The sequence below is a fragment of the Falco naumanni genome, chromosome 1, assembly GCF_017639655.2.
Source record: "Falco naumanni isolate bFalNau1 chromosome 1, bFalNau1.pat, whole genome shotgun sequence".
Taxonomy (NCBI): domain Eukaryota; kingdom Metazoa; phylum Chordata; class Aves; order Falconiformes; family Falconidae; genus Falco; species Falco naumanni.
This window is the reverse complement of record NC_054054.1, coordinates 44,410,080-44,431,218: the sequence shown is the minus strand read 5'-3', so window position 1 is coordinate 44,431,218 and position 21,139 is coordinate 44,410,080. Positions and strand designations below refer to the sequence as shown.

General features: G+C 44.6%; 1 protein-coding gene across 14 annotated transcripts in view; it reads right to left on the bottom strand.

Annotated features, from left to right (window-relative positions):
* Positions 1–572: 572 nt before the first annotated feature.
* REEP1 (receptor accessory protein 1) overlaps positions 573–21,139 on the bottom strand; it is a 71,018-nt gene continuing 50,451 nt past the window's right edge. For 7 of the 14 annotated variants that reach the window (XM_040591576.1, XM_040591596.1, XM_040591602.1 and 4 more), the window contains one exon: positions 11,955–16,245. In XM_040591576.1, coding sequence (XP_040447510.1) covers positions 16,100–16,245 — 146 coding nt within the window. In that variant the 3' untranslated portion in view covers positions 11,955–16,099. The other 7 variants (XM_040591619.1, XM_040591677.1, XR_005827501.1 and 4 more) reach the window with 6 other exon arrangements.

Sequence of the window (21,139 nt, the reverse complement as noted above, 5' to 3'; positions counted from 1 at the left end):
ACCAGATAAACTGTTGCCATGTCTCCATGCCACAGAGCATAGACAAAAAACCCACCACCCAGTGTTTCATGGCTACATGCAGTTTTTATAAGTGATGTAAAAATGTATTAGCCACCAAATCACCAAATTTCACTACAGGACTCGCATTTCATATCCTGTGTTGATTTTTTAGAAGTAGAATATATTCTTTGGGTCTTACAGTACATCCTTAAGCAGTCAATTCTGAGTATTTTCTTGTTTATTCTTTAAGCCTAACTATACCTCACGCTGCTTATCTCTGATCACACATACATATGGAACACCAAGTATTTATTTCAAGGTCCTTTTGGAGTGTACAGGCCAACTGGTCTCTGGTTTCACTAAGGGCTAGATCGGAGGTTTGCTCTAGAAGCTGATAACTTCCCCACAAGTGTGTGACAAGCAGTTGCTTCCAGCAGTAACTTCAAAACATTCACTAATAATTAATCCATTATTAAGCAGATAGTCCCTGGTTATTGGCTCTGGAGCCACCTGTACAGTGAGAGATGGTTTGCCGTACAAGGCCGTAGCATTCCAATGAATTCACCAGTTACTCAGAGTGTTCAGTAGCTGTATTTTTTTTCCAGTTCATAATACAGAAAGAAGTTATGAAGGACATGCAGCACTTGGTGAATACATCTATGTACAGTCAGCCAGAATTGAGATAAAAATAATACAGTGATCAAAGTAATTATTCTGGCCTGCCAGATACATTGAACTGACTAAAGATGTTTTCTTCTTTTTTTTTTTTTTTCTTTTTTTTTTTTTTTAAAGAAAAGATTTAAGACTTTATTCAAGCAGTATAACAAAACCAGCAAAACATCAACCTTTGGAATACTGTTGTAATGGCCATCCTTGTGAGTCATTAAGTGTACCATTCCAGCACAGATCTTTTCTACCGAGCACAGGAAAGAAATCACACAAAGTGCACAATTATGATCCTTAAATAGTTTGTCTAAACGCAAATCCCAACGTAGTGTTCTCTGCTATTTCAAATATGGTGCTAGATGCAAAATGGGTACCCGAAACGAACAGCAAAAAGGAAACTGATTAACGAGCATTCAGTCACAAGTACAAGGGTTTCATCACGACATGAGAACACTTCAGAGAGCAGTCAAAGGCAGCAGGTTGTTTACATGAGGCCAAGGAGCATTGCATCTCTCCAAGCAGCTTTCTCCCTCTTTAATAGGAATAAATAACCCAATTCTTCTTTCCTTCCGTGCTGGGTTTGCACTTACACAATTTAGATCAGTGTGGGATTAATTCCGAGGTGACAGTGATACACATGAAGTCTCTCTTGCCTGTATTTGATGTGATCCTGATTCAGCAATTGGCGACTGCTGTAACTGCGCTGACGCTGGCCCCTGCAACAAGAAATGAGGCACGGAGGGCTGCACTGAGCTGCTTTAAGCTTATTCTTTTCATAATTTAGGTGAATTTACGGTAAATTGGTGAGGTAATCGCAGGCCTGTTTACCATGGAGCATCTTCAGCTGCATTTTCCTTCCCCTCAGCCTCAATTTTACTTGCTCAAAGTAACACAAGTCTCATTTGAGCCTCGTGCTGGGTAGAGGCTGTATTTTCTACAGCTGGCCTTTTTCTTTCAGCACCGCTCTCCAACCCACCTCTGCGGAGTCAGGAGGTGCCTGCCTGCCCTACAAGATTGATCATCGAGACCAGCAGCCCACGAGGCACCAAAACTGGGCTTTTCTTACTTAGGCCATATCTGTTGCTATTTTAAACCATCAGCTGAAAGATTTCTTGCTTTTCAGAGGAGTATCTGCAAGCGGTTAGCTAGCTTGCCCCCTCGGCCGGAGCCGGGAGGAAGCTGAGAATCGCTCCCCATCAACGCATTCCCAAGAATCCACCATCCACCCGTGCGCCCTCCCCTTGCTCCGGTCCTGCGAACCCCCGTTTGCCAGGAGGGGTCAGCATCAGCGCAGGGTGGCGAGTCGCTGAGTCGGGCTTGTTCCTTGGCGGAGGCTCAAGGGAGAAACAAACAAAAGCCTTCCTGCCTGGGGGTTATTCTGAACGAACCCAAGTGCCAAAGAGTGAAGTGACGGACTTGGGGCAACACCTGTAAACAACCTGTGTGTGGAAGATGAGGAATCAAAAGCAAATGACCGGTCTCTTTGTATACAGAACACTACAGCACTAAGTGTACGTGGTTAGGCATTCACATTTCTTGTCTATCTATACACAAATATACAGCTCAGTTGATAAATTAATACATTTTTGCCAGATATGAAAAGGTTTATTTTTCTCATTTATACAGTGAATGTTTTGAGAGATATAAGGCAACTCCCTTGTCAACAATTTCACGTCAGCACTTAAGAAATGCTAAACAGTCAAGTTTACAGTAAAACAGCAGATTAGACGCACATTTAATAATTTTAGTGAGAATCAATGTTAATACAGCATGTCTGAGAATTTGTCAGATGTTATGTAGCTCTATGTTGGGGTTTTTGGCATTATTGAGTGCAAACTTGTCAGCTTCTTTTTTATCTTATGGCAGCCCATTGCATAGCAGGGAAACAGAGCTTGCTTGCAACAGGATTTTATTTTCTGCTAACACTGCAGGCAGTTTTTCTATTTCTTTTTAACGTTTGCCAAAAGAAATCAAATAAACTCTAAAGCTGCTTAAAAGTAAAACACACAAGCTTAGCTCCTCAAAGCTTTTGCTGAGTATCTTCCAAGGACTGACTCTTCTATAACTGCTATTTAGACAGGTTTGGTGGCTGGGGTTGTTTTTTTTAATTTATTTTCTGAAGACTTTTTCCTTCTTACCCATTGCAAAATATGATTGAATTAGCACATGTGAAGGAAATAAAATTCTCAGGTAATGAGGCCAAATACTGTGGCAGACACAGGAAATACCTGCTTGCTTTTTCCACTTCCTAGCCAGGTCAGATAAACATTTGTGCGTGCGCATCATTTGTTTCTCTCTTCCCCACGTATGTAAGAAGCTCTGGGGGAAAACCTCAGGGATCCAATCAGACAGGGACGGCTGGGATATCGATGCATACCCGGCAGAGAAAAGGTTTCAAAGGCCACTTCAGATTTATCTCTGAGCCTGATACACTCCAGCCAGCTGTTGGCATCCTGGACTGCTGCACCTGGATTAGCAGTACTCTTCACCATCAAGCCCATGTACTGATCCGTTAGTGACGGCATGTTCTACGTAATGCTAAACGTTTTTCTAGTCTATGTGACAGGTCTAAGAGCAAACACAAAGGGCCACGTAATTAACTTATGTGTGAATCTCACATGCTCAACACTTACAAGGGACACCAACTTGAAGCACAAATACACAAACCCTACCACATCTTCCTCTTCTTTTATGTTTCTCGTTTATATATGGATACGAATACACCACTCCATCTGGTTCTTGTGGCTCTAACCAAACTCCATGCTACAGGTGAAACTTCAGGCTTCAAATAGCGGCTGAGACCCAGCACCCTGTTCTGCTCATGCAAGTAGAACAGCAGCACCTCGCCAGGAAAGCAGGGCACTGGGACTGACACTTGCAGGCAGGGGAGAAAGGTGCGTTTTCCCCTGGAAATGCATCACTAAAGCAGTTCTAATTTCTGTTGCTGCAGCTAGTACAAGCCTGGCTTGCTCACACTTTAAAACTGGCAGTAGAACATTTGCCACAAGTGCTACGATTTAGTTCTAGCCACCATAATTTTCCACACAATACTCTTCTGGCTCAGGCTGATCAAATTAAGACTCCCCCTTCATTACATCATTGAAACCATTTATTTTCTCTCGCACGTCTCTTCCTCGTCCTCTGTAAGTGGCTCTGTCTCTATGGTTTTTAGCATAATGATTCTCTCAGAACATGTGACTTACTTGCAGAAAGAGCAATGGAGTTGCAGCTCAGCTTTCACTATTGAATCTTGGACATTTTGTACAGTCAAAGTACTTTGACATTTGTTACATCATTCACAGTCTTGAAGAGGAAGGGAAGAAAGAGAAATCCATGGGTTCTGCAAATCCACTTCATTAATGATAAAGCCATAAATAAATACACTGTCAATGTATCATCATGAGTAACTGATTATTTTTGTTTCTGCTGTGCATTCACAGAGCTAGAGCTATGCAGACACAAATGAGAATTGGCAATGTACAGCCTTACAGGATTGGCGTGAGTGGGTGTACCCTCTGCAAACAAAACAAGGACTCTTCACCTGCAGGTGTCTGCCAGACTGTCCTACCCATGTCACGGACAAACGCGAGAAGCATGTAACAGAAGGATACCGAGAGAGGAGAGAGAAAGGCCATGTCTACAATGCTGTACATCAAAGCACATCCATCCCACTGCTGTTTCCTACATTATTAACGAGTAGCTCTTTAAGGCAGAAGAGAGACATTCTGTGGATCTTGGTGCTATTGGCTCATTGCACTCACATTGTTTCAGTGGCAGAGGACGAGGTACTTTTCTTCCTGAAGCGAGGTCTAAGGGTCCTAGGCGGTGCCTGCAGAAAAGCAAGAGAAAACTTCGGTGGCATAATAGGAAACATTTTTTCTTTCCTTAAAACTCACCCACCTTTGTGGCACCAATCCCATTTCAGGCACGAAGTTAGGGAGAAGCAGATCTTAGCCCTGAAGATCGTTAATCAATGGCCAGGTGAGGAATAAAGCCTTTAAGAAACCTGTTGCAGTCCTTTAGTCAGGTTACACCAGCACCTTTGCCTCTGGTGCTTGGTTAGAAGTGTGGCTAAAAATTGCTAATAACTAATGGTCAAAGGAGCCAGGGCCAATTGGTGCCATTTACAGCAGCTCATGGATCAAGAGAGCAAACCAGTGGCTGAAAGCCAGCTCAGGTGTCTCCCAGCCCATCCTGCACTGTCCAAACCAGACGCAGCCCCTCTGAGGGTACAGCTCATTGGGGCATTGCAAATCTGAGGGGGTCCCCGAGGTGAAACACACTGGGCCTGTAATTCTTACAAAGCAGAACTCTTAAAAGATCAGCTTCTTGCTTGGGAGACAGGCCAGACACAATCCATTGAAATTATTTTAGAAGCCAACTATGGCAATTCTTTGCAGTCAGCTGATGCAGAGAGCTTTAAAAAGAAGCCCTGAATGCCCAGGAAGGGCCAGACCAACTCCATGAAACTGGTTTACTGTGATTAACACCGTTCTCCAGATTGAGACAGGCTAGCAAACAAACAAACAAAGCCCCCTAATCTGCAGCATATACTTCTCTCAGAAAACCTTTGGCATGGCATTGTGTCTTTCGAGCTTCACAAACAGAAATGGTTAGCAGATGTTGCGAAGGAGCACAAATTCTCAGTGTGGAGGCCTGTCATAGCATCATGTAACACTGCAGGGCCTGGTAAGCTGTTCTGCTCCATTTAAATAAATATCCAAAGCCTTGTTTTCTCTAACAGCATCAACCTATTTACCTGTAAGACCCTGACAGGATCTTACCATTTATAAGTAAGGACTTTGTAATTTCTATTTTATAGGACATTCAAACCCAAGGTCATGCTGTGTTTCCACATTCCTGTGATGCAGCAAGGTATAAATATTCACACAAATAAGGGACTACAGCATGGTGAGGTTTTGTTTAGATTCCATCCAAATCTCCATCTCTTTTAGCTTGCCCATGGACCAAAGTAGTTTCTCGCAAAGATGGGATTCATCCGACATCTCACTCCATCTTCCAAGCCTGAAATTTTGCCCCAAGTGTCCACTGTGAATTCCCAAAAGCACAACACAGCCGGATGGGACTTTTGCACCCAGAAACACACAGCTGGAGGAGAAGAGCTGAGGAAGAAAGCTGCTATGCATGGCAGTCAGGGATCCTGCACCACACCAGACTCCATAGCTGCTGGCTCAGAATCACTATCTGTAAACCAGGAGCCCTGGGATGCAGCTGGACAACCAGAGCAGTACCTCCTGCAGCTTGGGAGAAGGCTGCTCTTTGAGAAGCCAGGTGGCTTTTAAACCAAAGCAGCCACTAACTGCACAGCAAAGACTCTTAAATTAGGAATGAATAACTCAGCCTCCTTTGGGAGGCCACTAGATAGCTCTGAGAGTAGCTAGAGAGGCTGCACCTTTGTAAGTTAAGAACAGAGCAGCCCAGCTTCTGGTGAGAGCCCCCAGTTGTAGGACAACCCACCAGAAGGACATAAAACTGCTAAGCAAACCACACCGCTCCTGCTCCCTCACACTGAGCCACAGGGAGGGTAGGAGATCACCCAGCTCAGATCTGAGAGCTCCTGGCTGTGGCTCCATCCCCCCAGCCCAGATCTGGAAGGAGTCTTTGCCTACAGCATCTCCCATGGAGGTTTTATTTCCTCCACAACAAAATGTTGCTAAAATATCTTTTGGTAAACCACAGTGTGAGATCTGTGTCTCCTTTAGTTCTTTTCTTTCCATGAAGCAGCTTAAAGCATACTTGTTAATACAGTGCCTGATTCAAAAACCTATCGAAGTCATGAAGAACTGCCATTGGTCTCGGTGGGGTTTGTGTAGGTGTGAACTCAAGCAAAAGGAACTGGGCTCTGAACTGTGGCTGCTGGCTGCTCTCACCTTAACTACCCTGCCTTGGGGGTGAGAATGTATTTTCCTCTACAGACATGAAAAATCATGCTATCAAAAGCAGTTGATAGCCAAATCTTGTACCCAAATACCTCCAAATTAGCACATGATTTAGAGCTCGATCCAAGTTTTGCAATTCAGATCCAACTCTGAAGCCCTGTGTAACTATTATCTCCACAGGCACTAATTCAGACGTCTTTCAGGAAATGCACGCATGCAGGAAAGTGAGCAAACCCATATCAAGACCCACTCTTGAAAGACCAGAAATGTATTGTTTGGACTCGGTGTTTTTAGACCAAAGAGAGATGTTCATTCAGTTGAAGAGTCAAGTAATATCAGAAGGAGGAGCCTTGACAGTATGGAAGTACCTCAAGGGGTTGATCCTTCTTTTTGGGCCTTTTGTTCATGAATGCACAATCCATTGAATCGTTCTCTTCATCATCTGAGAATACAGAGCCTTTTGTTTCACAGTTTGCCTCAGGTGTTTTTTCATACTTACTGTCCACACCTATTTAACACGGCCATTTACAGTCTAAACGTGAAGACAAAGGATGAGGAAATCAGTGATGGTTTGATTCACACTCTGCCAAATGCCACCTCACTGCAAAGCCATGCATCTTCCAGGGATTAATAGTCAGAAGGTTCACACATCACACTCCAGTAATAGCAGCTGTGGGGTTAGAAATCAAAAAGCTCTTGTTTATGAAGCCATTATAAGCTCTACTTAGACTATTTTACATGGAATTGTGACTAAATTCACAGCCTGACATTCTGGAGGTTGACTCTGAAAAGGTGGGGGGTTTTTTGTTTGGCTCAGCAATAAATAAAATATCTGATTTCTTGAATTGCTGATTCTGTCTATAGTTCCTGCATCTACTGCTTCCAGGAGTGTCTTTGAGAAGTCACCAAATCAATGTTGAAGCCCTCTGGTCAGTATAGAGAGCTGCCTAGGATGCAGAAATATGAAGCACAGCAGCACTAATAAACTTGAAGCTGAGAGAGCTCAAGCCAAGCACAGCCTGAGATCCACTGAAGTTAACCAAAAGCTTCACGAACCATTGAATGGACCCTGAGCAAGGTGTGTTGCTGCAAGACCAGAGCAGGGAAAAAGGCTCTTTTCTGTCATCTGGAGTAAATCTTATGGAGCATTAACTCCACTGATGGATCTGAAGGCAGATTATGGCCCCATGACTACAGACCACTAACGCCTGCTTGGTGGTTCTTACCCTTGTAACTGACAGCATCATCTTTGTGGGGATGGTCATGTTGCACAACACAACCCATTTGCTGCCTTCAATCCAGACAGCGAAGCAAGATGGTATTTTTAATGGACAGTCCAAAGCAAGAGGTACAGAAGAAGACACCCAGCTTGATCAAGCTTCCTGCATCTCCACAGACAGTTTCTTACCAGCAGGGCTGGAGCTTTCTCTGTTTCACTGATAGTTAGGCTCTTTTCATTCTGAAACATGTCAGGAGTGGAAGTGCTTGCTGTTTAGATAGCATTAATCACAATTATTTGGCTCTATATTTAGACTGTTGTATGAACATACATAGAAATAATGCTCCATGCCTCTTGTCTCAGTCTGACTGTAAGACTGCTGGACCAAAGACTAAAACCCAAAGTCTAAAGCCAAAGAGGATTCTTAAACATCTAATACTTATTAATCCATTTAGATTCTTAAATCACAAAAGAACTGAATTCTCCAACAGCTCTTTCAGATGGGTAAGAGAGACAAAGGGGAAGTGCTTTGGCCACAGCAACACCACGAGTCATGAGCAGGTCACTGGGGCTCTCTCCAGTGCCAAATTAAAGTCAGCAGCTGAACGCTCTCAGCCCACAGGATATGGCTGCTGCTCAAGAGAGCGGTGAGCACCATCCCCGGGCCACTGACCCTGTGTTTCTACCCCTTTATCATCATTTGCGTGGGCAAGCTGGAAGACACCATCGCAGGTTTCCAGGAAGAGCTGGAAGTTGACTTTTTTCCCAGCTGTATGGAAAATGCTGACAGTTACGTTGCAGTGATATGGAGAAATAGTGTGAAATGGGGACAATGGACATCGATTGTGATTGCATATGTCTGCTCAAGGAATGTGGGTATGGTGACTAGTCATGGGTGCGGTGTCTGGTCACATAGGCACACAGCTCTGAGGAGACAACTACAGTTTTGAGGAGACGCCTGCCCTTCTTCCTCTAACAAAGGGGAGACGGGGAGACGCCTGCCCTTCTTCCTCTAACAAAAGGGGCTATTTTAAAAAAGAATGAGAAAAGGATGAGAGATATTCCAATGCTATCTAGAGGGAGGGAGTGCTAAGTTTCCTTGCTGAAGAAGATCAGATGGTCACAAGAACATGAATCACCTACAAACCTGCAAGACCACCGCATTCCAGGAAATGGACTGATAAGCTAATTAACATACGAAGCGGGGTTTAGGTAACGAATATGTATAGGCGTTAATTGAATATTCATTTGTTTCATTGTATAAATGTGGGATGGTTCGTCACTTCGGGTATGCACGCTTGTGGAGGAGCGATCCCCCGTGCATCTGCGTGCAATAAACATACCTACTTTATAACTTTCGAGTTATAGAGTCAAATTCCGCACGTCAGCAGAAAGGCCCAGGGTAATGCTGAATTGGGTTTTTTCTATGTATGATCACAGCATTAAGACTACACTGTGGGGAGAATTAAATGTTCTCTAGACCACATGGCAAAACACTACAGGAACATTTTATTTTAATTACTATCTTAACCTTCCACTTGGGAAGTGAGCTACCCAGGAGGAGCCTAGCTTAGGTCATCTTGGATGTGGAAGCTGGCCCTTGGTGCCACTCTAAGCCAAGAAATAATGGAGTCAAGTTTGTTTTAAATGCTGTTTGTTCAGCAAAGCCTGAACCAAGCATGCCCAAATCTGCAGCCTGGAGGCCAAGTACTGCCCCCAACACCAATTCAAATGACTGCTCCCAGCTGTCCTCTTCTCCAGAGGTCCCTCAGATGTGGACTGCAGGTTGGACTTCAGGGAGTTTGTTTCCAGACAGTAAAAATAGGTCAGGTCTGCTTTCAACTGCCTCACTGAGGTTTGCATAGCAGCCCAACATGCCTCCAGCCATGTGCTGCTGCAAGGAGACAAGGGCTTTCCCCAGGGAAAAGAGGACCTTGAATGGGACAGGATGGAGGGGTGCTGGAGAACCAGAATTAGAGTACTCAGTGACCAGAGTGCAGAGACACTGCTGAAGCCAAGAGCATACAGGATCAGGCAAATGTGCCCTGCTCCCGTTCATCTACAGCCAGCAGCTATTCTGCTGCAAAAGGAGACAAGGAACTCTCAGCCCTGATAACAGAGTACATTCCTTTTTGCATTCTTCTTCTCTCTCTTAAACTGGGTACTGGGAGAAAGACAGGCAGCTCTGCCACCCGTGTCATCTGTCTCCGTGGCAGGCACAGCAGAGGCACAGCCTCCTGCAGCCTCTTTCATTCTTTCCACCAGCCTGAGCGCCACATCCATGTCCTGGAGCTGCTTCCACGAATATCAAGAGAGCTCAGCCTCCAAGCTCACGCATACTGCTTTGAAACCCACCGCAGAAAGATCTAAACTCCACCAGAAGTTGGGCTGACACCCTCTTCTCCCCTGCCTCATCTCATTGTGAACGAAGCACTGAAAACCAGCCAAATGGGAACCACTTTTGCTTCAGCCTCACTGAACTGGAAAAGGGAAGAAGTGGATTTATCCCAGGCCTCTCCACTACATTTCTGACCATTGATGACAGCAGATCTTGAATACACAGGGCCCTTTCTTTAAGAGCAGGAGCAAGAAGGGAGGACTCCCTGCCCATCCTGCCTCAGGGAGGACATCTGTATTGTGGGCAATCCCAACCTTGTGCTGATCTAGAGTGCCAGACTTTGTCCCATGTTTGTGGAAGCATCACACTGTTGTGGGACTGGAGGCAACTCATCTCCAAGGGCTGGCTGCTGCGTGAGCACCAGCTCTGAAGTTTGTTGGTTTTTTTCTGAATAGGGTGATGACAGGATAAAAACCTACTTTTCCTCCACCAAGAGAGTGATTCCTCTGCAGGAGAAAATGTAGATCAAGGGACTAACCAGAATAATAAGCACACATGTGAGCAATTAGTGAGAATGGATGGGTTCTGGGACACCAAGGTTTGTTTCTGTGAAGGTAAAGACTGAGGAGCAAAACATGTCACAACTGGCACATGCTTCTTGAGGACAGCACTTGGCCTCAGGTGACCTCCTGTGTGTTTCTAACAGCCATCTTTAGGGTATGAGGCTGTGGGGCCTCAGGCCACTATCAGATGTCCCCAGAGTGGCAGAGCCAGCAGTGTGTGCTGCTCCAGGGAAGCAGCTGACAGCCCCAGAGACCGTCACAGCCAGGAGGTAGCACGGACCACATACCAGACAACTCTCCTGGCTCTCTCATCTTTGGGAAACTCTCACTCCCCATCTCAGAGCAGGCTGTGTTTCGAAGGTCTCCACCTGTTATGGTTATGGTTCCACACTTCTGCATGGAGGGGCAGAATCGCTGCAGAAGCGGGAAATCCACTGGTGTGCCAGGATGAAAGCTGCAGCTGCCTCCTGCAAACGTCTTTTCAGCATCCAGACCAGATTACACTCCTCTCTTCACTAAGGCAAGACAGAATCTGACTGTAAACAGTCTAAGGAAATGGACCCCTTAATTCCAGTTCCTATAATTCTATTCTAATTCCTTCAAAGGGAAACAATATAACACATTGCGTGGGAAGCCCTGAAGCTGGGCTTATTTAAAGTTAAAGTAGACATCCAAGTGTTCTGCAGAGTTGGGATCTAAGCTATTAAATACACAACAGGAAAAAAACCAGGATAGACAAGGGAATATAGGGCCAGACTGTCATCATCTTTAATCTCTATGATTCTACAAGGGCTAAGAAATCTCACTTGCAAAACTCTTTCTACAGCAACAAATGGGATTCAGTAGCATGCTGGGCTTTTTTAGCAATTGCTTTGATTCAGACTCTGGTCTATGCTGCTGTGTAAATCTGGAGTAATTCCTATGGATTTTCATGAGTACAACAGGGTCAGGACCTGGCCCACTCTAAATACAGATGAGCAAATGACTTTGATCTAGATTCTCTGAAAAATGTGGGCACATAGGTACAGTTACAGTGAGAATCAGGCACCCCAATACCTTTGAGAGAAGCTGGGCTCCCCTTATTTTGCTGGGCACAATACTTCTTCCTCCCACCACTGTAATTCCTTGGGAGCAATGGGGAAAACCACAGTCACAGACTGCACAAGCCAGGAACAAAGTATTGTATTATTGTAAAGGAAGATAAAGTCACTCCAAAGCTAAGCCTTTCCAGGGGATAATTCACATAAAGAGGTTTGCACACAACTTAATAGGAGCACGAGAAAAGATATTTATTATACGATGGTGATCAGCTTCTTGTCCCTGCAACAAAGATAAATTTGCCATCATTTCCAAAAGACATTGACCAAAGTCATGTACTTCCCCAACAGTTTTCATTGCCAAACCAAGAAGTTAGGAGCAGCCAACTCCACCAGCACACACTGCCTGGAGCCACAAAACAGAGGCAGACAGCCTTTCCAAAGCTGGAGTCAAGTGCAACCAAAGCAAACAAGTCTAATCATATCAACAAAGTCATCCGTTAATGAAAACACATCCCACAAATGATTAAGTTGTTAAGTGCCAGTCTATTCCAAACACCTCAGAACAAAACTCATGCAATCTGTAACACTTACATCAGCATCCCATAATATTTACATAGAGAAAAGGAAAGAATAAACTGTTAGGGGAAAACATTTGGGTGTAGAGGGGGAAGGAACATTGTTTCAGAACACAGAAATCTTCATCTTTGCTTTCATAATATCTGTGGTTCAACTGGAATTTATTAAACAACAATTAATGTTTTAACTTCCTGTTGATAAAATGCAAATATACTTAAAGAACCTACTGATCTTCTATGAAAATATTTCCTTCCCTGAAATAACCAAAATAAGTATGAAAGTATTTTTAAATACCCAGACAAACTCCCAAACTGCCACTGAGAGGTACCACTGCAAAGTGATGCAAATCATCCCTGTAAAAATTTGATTCAACATTTAGTAAAGGGAAGTTTTAAGGAACAAAATGCCTAGAGCAACAGAAAGTTGTCATTTGTTCTTTAAGTTCAATGAAAGAAATGTAAAAAAAAAATCCCCAGAACAAGAGCTGGAAGTGAAACTGGCTAAGAACAAAAATGAAACAACCTACACCACTGAACTGAATTAGTTTCAGAGATATGTGAACAGCCTCCTTGATGCAAAGTCAATTAGTTTTTTAGGAGAACTTTCCACTGTAATAATCTCATGTGCAATTAGTAGCATACCACAAAGAAGGAGCTGAATACATCTAATATATCAATAAGGTGATTTGTTTAAAACACAATTAGGTGAATGTCCCATTAAGGTCCTTGCTGAGCCATACTGCTGATTGTGTGTGACCTGTCACCTTCTGTTCAGGGTGCCAACCACATGTAGCAAGAGATCTAATGTTATTTTATTGGGAAAACTCCAGGGGCTGGCTTTATGCTGCAACACCTTGCGGACGGCTGACTGAACATGTCAGCTAGGTTGACCATCAGCCACTGCCAACCTGCAGTTTTTAAGGCACAGGTTACTCTACCAGTCACCACTATGGAGTGCACACTCAAAAACCAGTCCCATTCGTCGCTATTTTCCTTGCACATTTCTCATATTGCCTAAGGCTCCCGATCAGTATTTTAGTATTAAATTCTCCCTCAAGTACATGCAGCCACAATAGTTCTCCTGATATACAAATGATTCTTCAGTGTCTGCTAGATATATTTATTCTATGCAAGGATTAAAATTGTTTACACCTCTCAACCCTGCCACAGGTCTTTGCAACAGCACCTAAGAGACGTTAGTTGAGAGAATACCACCAAACATAATATTTGTTACTTCTTAAAAGCCAGTTCCAAGCAAGATTGTTTAATATTGCCCAGAGTTTAAGCATCTACCAGACAGTGCCAAAAGACAAACAGAGATCTCTGGAGATTTTCACTCCGTCCTTCCTGAAGGGAAAAAAGAGCTCTTACGTAATTGTATCATTGTTTCTTAATGCTGCAGCTTGACTTTCAACAGGACGTGAACATAGAAGAGATAAATCAGAAACTTGTATAAAGACTTGGAAGGAGCTTTGCCAGTGAAGGCCTGCCACTGAACAAGAGTAAGAAGAGCTGGCACAGAAAAGATGACATGCTAGAGTATATATAGTGGGACACACTTGTAGTTAGTGAAGCTGCCCAGAGCCAAGGAGGAGGAATGTCCTGAATTGTGTCAATGCTTTGTCATGTGCAGACTGTAAGGCTGTCTGGAGTGAGCCAACTGGGCAAGAAAGAGCTCTTCTGTGAAACAAACAGCTTCAGCAGCAGAGGAGCCCATCACCGCTGACAGTGACAGATCCGCTGCAGTACAGGGGGAGCTCATGCTGCACCCAGCCTGGCCTTCAGTCTCTGCCTAAATGCACACTCCACGGCACCAGCAGGCCACATCCTCGTGAAACCTTCTCTCAGGGTATCATCTAGGGAGCAAGATGGGCAGACTTCTGCTCCCACCAGCCTGTGCTCTCCTAAGAGCTGTGGGGCTTTCTGTGAGTCAGCCTGTGAAAGAAAGAATTTTCACCTGCAAGAGCATTAAGGCAACTGCTCCTGCCAAAAAGGCTGCATCGTGGCTCTAAACCAGCCTTTAGTACTCCTGCTGGAGGTAAGGCTTGACTCTCTGCCCATCGAGATTATTACTCTTTGGAAATGGGTACTGTTAATAATTGTGCTCTGAAACTGGCTATGCAAAAGTCTGCAGCGAGGGAAGATGAGTGCCAATAGTTGAGGACAACTCAGTCCTAGCTAAACAAACTTAGCTTCTTTCTTGCCTCTGCTTTTTGTGGCATTGGGAAAAAAAAAAGTGTTCACATTACGTAGTCAGCTCTCTAAGCTACCAAATCTGGACTTACAAAGGAGCATTTTAAACGGGAGGCCATTGTCTGAGAGTGCATTAATGCATCTATTGCCTTGGAGACAGAGAAAGGGCAGCCCGTGGAGACAGAATGAACCGTCTATGAGATAAAGCCTCAGCATAACCCTATTGACATGGTCTAAGGGACTGGATTATGTTAGGGAAAAAAGTAAGACAAGCCAACCTGAAAGACAGGGCACGCAATTTAAACCAGATCAACATGACTTTGGGCCCAATTTGTAAACATATTGGATTGATTACTGCTTTAGCATCATTAAATGACTTTCCAAAGATTAACTCATGACTATTAAGCTCTCAAGGATTTAGTGATTCTTTTTATAAATAACACTTTGAAGTCAAATCCATAAAATTGATTAGGCTAAAATTAGAAGGGTGCTAATAAAATGCACTGGGAATGCACGTGTTTCATGACTGCTTAAACAGATATCACCTTAAACAGGCGTCATTCTCCTGCACAGCAGCACACCCATCCCAAATGTGCTAGTGCAAAGAACCAGAAAAGGACAACAGGAAGAGTGACAAACCCAATATGGGGGTTGGTTTGCCACCTACGCAGTGTGCAAGGAGACTGTGTGAGGCTGGGATCATCAGCCTCCAAGCACTAATGCTGCTCAGGGCTGCATGGCACATCAGGTGCAAGGCAGCAGGATGGCATGGATCACTGCAGCATGGTGGCAGCATTGTGTTCTTTCATCCCTTTGCTGCTGTCCCCAGGTTGATTACAGTGGGCAAAACAAACAAGAAGCACATGAGAAGTAAAGGAATTCTGAAGGTCTTTTGCTTCCACTAACATGAGATGCTGCCAGTCTGGATTTATTCTTTCTCCCTAGACAAGCTGCTTGGCAGCCTCATCCTCTGGCATGCCCAAATCAGAGGTCTCCCCCTCCTCTCGTCTGCCACTGGGACAAAATGCAGAAGTGATACAGCTCAGATCTTAGCAACCAAGCTAACTGGTGCAGCATTGAAAAGACCACTGGCAGCTAAACTGTTGACTACACTCCTAAGTTTGTAAACACAGTAAATGCTGGGAACAGCGGGGACATATTTCAAAAACAGCTCTAGCGCAGACTGCAGCAGGCAAGAGTCTGTTCAAACCTATTTTGTCATACCAGGGTCTGCTACCAGGCTTTGCTATACGCTCTGCTCATCTCAAACACAAATGCCTCTCCACTAACAGAGAAACATGTGCCAGTCCTTAGGGAACAGAACAAAACCGGGCTGGGACTGAGGAAGGCTTGCTCTTGCTGTGTTCCCAGTGGTTTTACACTAGCACTGGGGGATATGGGGTAGAGGAGTTAGACTGGTGCAGCAAGGACTGTGGCACATCCTCTAGAACACAAAGGACTTAAGTTTTTCTCCAGAGAAACACTCCCCAGCCTTGGGTAACACATGTCAGTAAGGTGAGAAGCACCACAACACTTGCCATCAGCACACACACAGCTCACAAACTCACTCACAGCCTGGCTTTCCCCTGTTTTGTTCCCCTGGTGTTAGGAAACCCAGTGAGCAAGAAGAGCAGCAGGAGCAAGCCAGGCTGGGGAACACAGCCATGCCTGAAAGGGATGCGTGGGTATCAGGGCACAGGAAATCCAGCACTCACCTCTGAGGAGTCGGCATACTGAGCAACACGTGCACACTGAAAGAGGAGCTGAGCATTAGGAACTCATCAGGCTAAGCTATTAACTCTCAAAAAAAACCATTTGGCATCAATTTGAGGTGGACTTCAAGGCCCTCGTGTGCACAGAGAGATGATTGTCTCTATTCACCAGCACAGAGTAGACTCCAGAACGTGCCTCACCCCAGGCTATGTGCCTAATGAGTGTTAAGGCTGGGATTACATACAGCTCCCTGACTCTGTTCTCAGATCACTAAACAGAAATAACTCCTGACCAGAGGGACCCGAGAGTGTGGACAAGCAACACAGTGCAAAAGGCTGTATGATAATAAACACGGGGTGCCATACTGGGGCTTGTATTGCTACATGCCTGGGGCTTTTTCAGTAGATTTTGACTTCTACAACCACTGGTGCAGCCATTCACACAGCTTCTGAAGGAAAACTATCCACAGATTCCTGATCTTCCTAAATCAGGAATGTGCTTAGAAGTCCCACAGGAATTATATTTTGGTGGAATTACTGTAAGAACGAAAGCAACCAAGGGAACTGCTTTGCATCCTCCAATGCAAATGCAGGTGATACACAGCTGTTCATAAAAGTGTGACCTTTACAGCTTCATCTTGTGGATAGTTTGTGTTCCAGGAAAGAGCCTTCCAATAATTTCCAGTTTAAGCCTTCTAATTTAACCCCTCAAGTGGCATCAACGGCTCCAGATAAAAAAGCTTTTGAACAAAAAAAAGATTTGAGGTTTGTGTGATATCTTTAGTCATAATTAATCTGCAGTGTAGTCACTGAAAGTTCTTCCATAGTTTCACAGTCATTTTAAAAAAGCATAAACTAGTTCTGCTGCTGAAATCTGATGTCCCATTGCCCCTCACACTCTGGCCTCCACCTTCCTTGTCCCACCACTGATCTCTGTGCTGCTGCTCTCTACTGGCTTGAGGGTCTGACCCAGGTCAAGAGCAACCTGGAAGCAAGGAACCGCATTTAACTTGAACCTGTTCCCTGACTGGGATCAGCATATGTAAGTAAGATTTAAACATGTCCAAGGGAAAGGACGGTACGGGGCAGAAGCAAGCAGTTGGGTCATACCCTTTCAAGAGGAGTGCTGGTTCACATCAGCTGGATGCTGCCATGAAACTACGGCCTTCGTATAAAAGAGATGAGTCTCAACCAGTGTCAAGAGGACTGCTGTAGGCTGAGCCTCTGATTTTACACAGATGGTAGCTGATCACAGATTTATGACAGTTTATTTTCTGAGAGCTCATACAACATATACATACATGTTGTTCTCACGCATCTTTCTGGAGTTTTTCTGCTTGGTGGGGACTGAACTACGCAGATATATTCCGAATGCTGATATTCCCCTACCTTTGTTCTGTCCTACAAAGCCTTCAGCACTTAAGCGCAAAACCACGAAACAGCCTTGACTCGCTCCTGCATAGAGGAGTGGAGAATATCAGAAAGCACACTGGGCATTTCTGCTTTGAAATCATTCCATCTGAGAATGATCTCTGCCTGGGATAAGCTTAAGCAGAAAGGGCGCTGGGTCTGGGCATTACAGAGGGTGGTTCTGTAATACGTGATTCTCTATTCCAGACAGCGTCAGCTCTGGACATTGACCATTCTGTGATGCAACACAAATCTTCTGCTGCTGAAATATGTCCCACTGACTTACACAAAAGCAAGGCTGCCCTCCAGTACCCAGCCCACGCTGGAGGCTTCTACTGACATCAACAACTGTGAGACATGTTTGCATCAGCTATGGGATTGAGCTATGTGACACAGTGGTCAATATCGCACTCCTCAAGTCACATGTGTCACTCACCAGCCATCACAAAGTGAACAAGTTTTATCTGCACAGTCCAGGATGTTTTTAAGGCAATACTGTAAGGTTAAGAAGTGCAAAAGCCACACACCCCCCCACACACTCCATTAATAGTCACATCTGTATGTAGATTGTTACTGGACATTTGCCAGAACAACAGGATTGCCTTGAAAAATATTTGGAAATGTTGCTCTGGAGCCTCCAGTTTTCCATAACTATGAGTAGCACATGACATTTACAGTTCCCAAAGGAAAGAGACATTTCTGCCTATGGAAGAAGCACAGGTTGGAACAGGCATTGAAGCTAAAATATCACAGGCTATCATCAGGGTGCCAGGACACTAAAATGAGAAATGCTGAACTAAGAGCAAAGCAAGAGATCAGATAAAGAAGACAGGTGGTGGGCCTGCTACATGGAGGAAGGCTGATCATCATGTTTCCTCAGTGTGTGTCAAAGGAAGGTGTGCACATGCTTCACTGGAGCGGTGGCAATGCCTCATGTAATGGAGAGAGGGGTGGTGGTGTTAGCAGCCACACACAAATCATGGCAAAAGCAGCCTTTGCCCCTTCGTGTTGTCTGCATGTAGCTTTTGACTGGGTGTGAGGAAGAGGAGAAGGGTCTTTCTGTGGTATGGGCATGAATATAACTGGAGCCCCATTACACACTCAGCAGTCCGGCTGCTGTGGAAGGCCATCCACATAAGCGAGACTGCTCAATGTGTAGCAGACACCACTGAAAGGCAGCAAAGGCAGCAAAAGGTAGATGTAAAAAAATAAGCAGCAAAAGGTCAAGGAAAAGAAGCAATAATTCCCTTGTCTCAAAGGCAGCTCTTGCATATTCTATTTCTTGGCCTCATAAGACACTCTTCAGCAGGCAAAAATAAACCTTTGCTGTGTCTGCATGCAGTCATTACTAAGTAAATGCCAAGCACTTCACACGGTGCTTTGTGTCAAGAGGAGATTCAGAGAGTCACAAATCCATCTACCCAGCATCAGTCACATTATAAAAATAACAACAATGGAAACGAAACAAGCTGAGCAGTCATTCAATGTAGCCTGAGTACAGCATGGTCCTGCAGCCAGCTTTTGGCCACAGCCAAAGCCCACCAGTGTCAGGAGAGTCTTTTCATGGGTTTCAGTGGGCTTGAAAACATACCTAGAGATGTGAAACCAGAAGCTGAACCACTCCTGGTGCTCACAGAAGGAGTGGGGGGGGTTTCAGCAGTGTCATCTGTGCAGGGAAGACAACAAACCTCTCTCCATCCCCCTGTCTTTCCAAATCACTTTCTTTCAGACGTCATATCTGCTCACAGTCACACAACAGGACTGGAACTAACACCACCAAGTTCCACGCCAGAACCGGTTGTGTTTTCATTGTTCAGGGAATGGGACCCACCTAAACTCCTGTAACCTTAACCTAAAGAGCCATCTCTTGTCTTTGCCTCACTGTTGTAAGCTAGGGTGTGCTTTCATGTACCATTCGTTCAGTAGCAAAGCTGGCTTGAAGAGCTTCCTATTCCTGGCCTCTTGATCTCATAACACATCTCCACACAGGTCTTCCAAAACAGTTATTTTGGAGGCTTCCAGGAAGGCAGATCAACAAATTGGTCTGAGTTAAAAATAATCCCTCAAAAACAGTACAGGAAAGTATTTTTAATCTGGATCAAACTCAGATTTCTTCCCGAGTACACAGCTCATTACTAGTAGACAGCCTGAGTGACCATAGCTAGGTTGTTTCATCACCTGAGGGTAGCATTTGACATCGTGTTATCATAAGGCTGCTATTCTCTCTTCAATGTGGCTATCTCTCCTGTTGAGAAAATGAAGAGCCTGTGCTAGACACAAAACTAATTCTTCAGCCTTTGTACATCCCCGACAGCCATACCAGAGAAATAAAGGAAGCTATAAAAGCACTCCCTTTGGCAATCTGTGTATGTACTCTTCCATCAAAGACTGTGACCCCCATATGACTGAGCGATGCTCACACATGCTCCCAGGCACAGGGATGCCAGTCCCAAAGTGAAAAGGGTTACAGTTGCTACAGCAGCACTTGGCTTTTCCGCTTGTAAGGCTGGCTGTGGCCTAGCGATGCCCCCTTCCTCAGGAAAACCCCACTTGCAGCAGCACTCCTCAATGCATCCAGTCAGTAACGCTTCAGGTTCTTGTCCCTGCCACAGTCATTGATCAGTTGTAAATTCAGGCAGTGACTCCGAGAGCTGCACTTGCAGAGAACTGTAATAGACTGGTATGGATCGAGGATGCAGGGAAATGGGTGGGGGTGGAAGCACCTGAATGAACAAAAGGCAGAAGGGCTGTAAGACTGGTACCCAGATCAGCAAGTCATCAAGATCCCAGCACTCCCACATGCAACTTCTCAGATGCCAGGGTTGGGAAACAAAGGACTGAGTAAAAGAAAGGAAAATGTAAAAAAGGACATTTCATTGTCCAGAAAGTTCTCAGAGGTAGTGGCAAGATAGAGCACTGTTATTACACGCAGAGAAGCCTTCTTGCAAAACTGGGATCAATCCATAGACATGACTTTTCCACAGATATTTTGCATATTATAATCACTGAAGTAAGGTGTACAGGAAAGCCACATAAGAAATCTTCTAAGGTATTGACCTTAAAGTACACATGCATCTTCTACCACATATGGCTTTCACAACCTGGGCATGGGAGGTCCAATTTGTTCAGGTTTACAGACACACTGAGGACCAAAGGTATGCTCCAGGTCATAACAGTATTTTGCAATAAAGTAGGGTATGAATTCATGTGTCCTAACTCATAGCCTTGCCTCCTAACCACCACACTGCTTGTTCTGCAGACACAGGACCTGTTCCTTCAAGCTCTCCCTAAAAGTCTCTATAAAGCAGGATATCTACACTGATCAAGGGAACAACGTTTGCAGCCCCAGCCAGGCTCTCTACTAATATTCTGAAGTTGTTTCGTGTATCCCAGCTACTGCTGTCGGGCTTTCTAACAGCTGGTTAGGAAGACCTTTACAAGAAAGGTGAGGTCTTTGGCTGAGTCATCCTCATGTCAAACAGTCTGGGGTATTTTTGCTGACTCCATCTGGTGTCAGACCAAC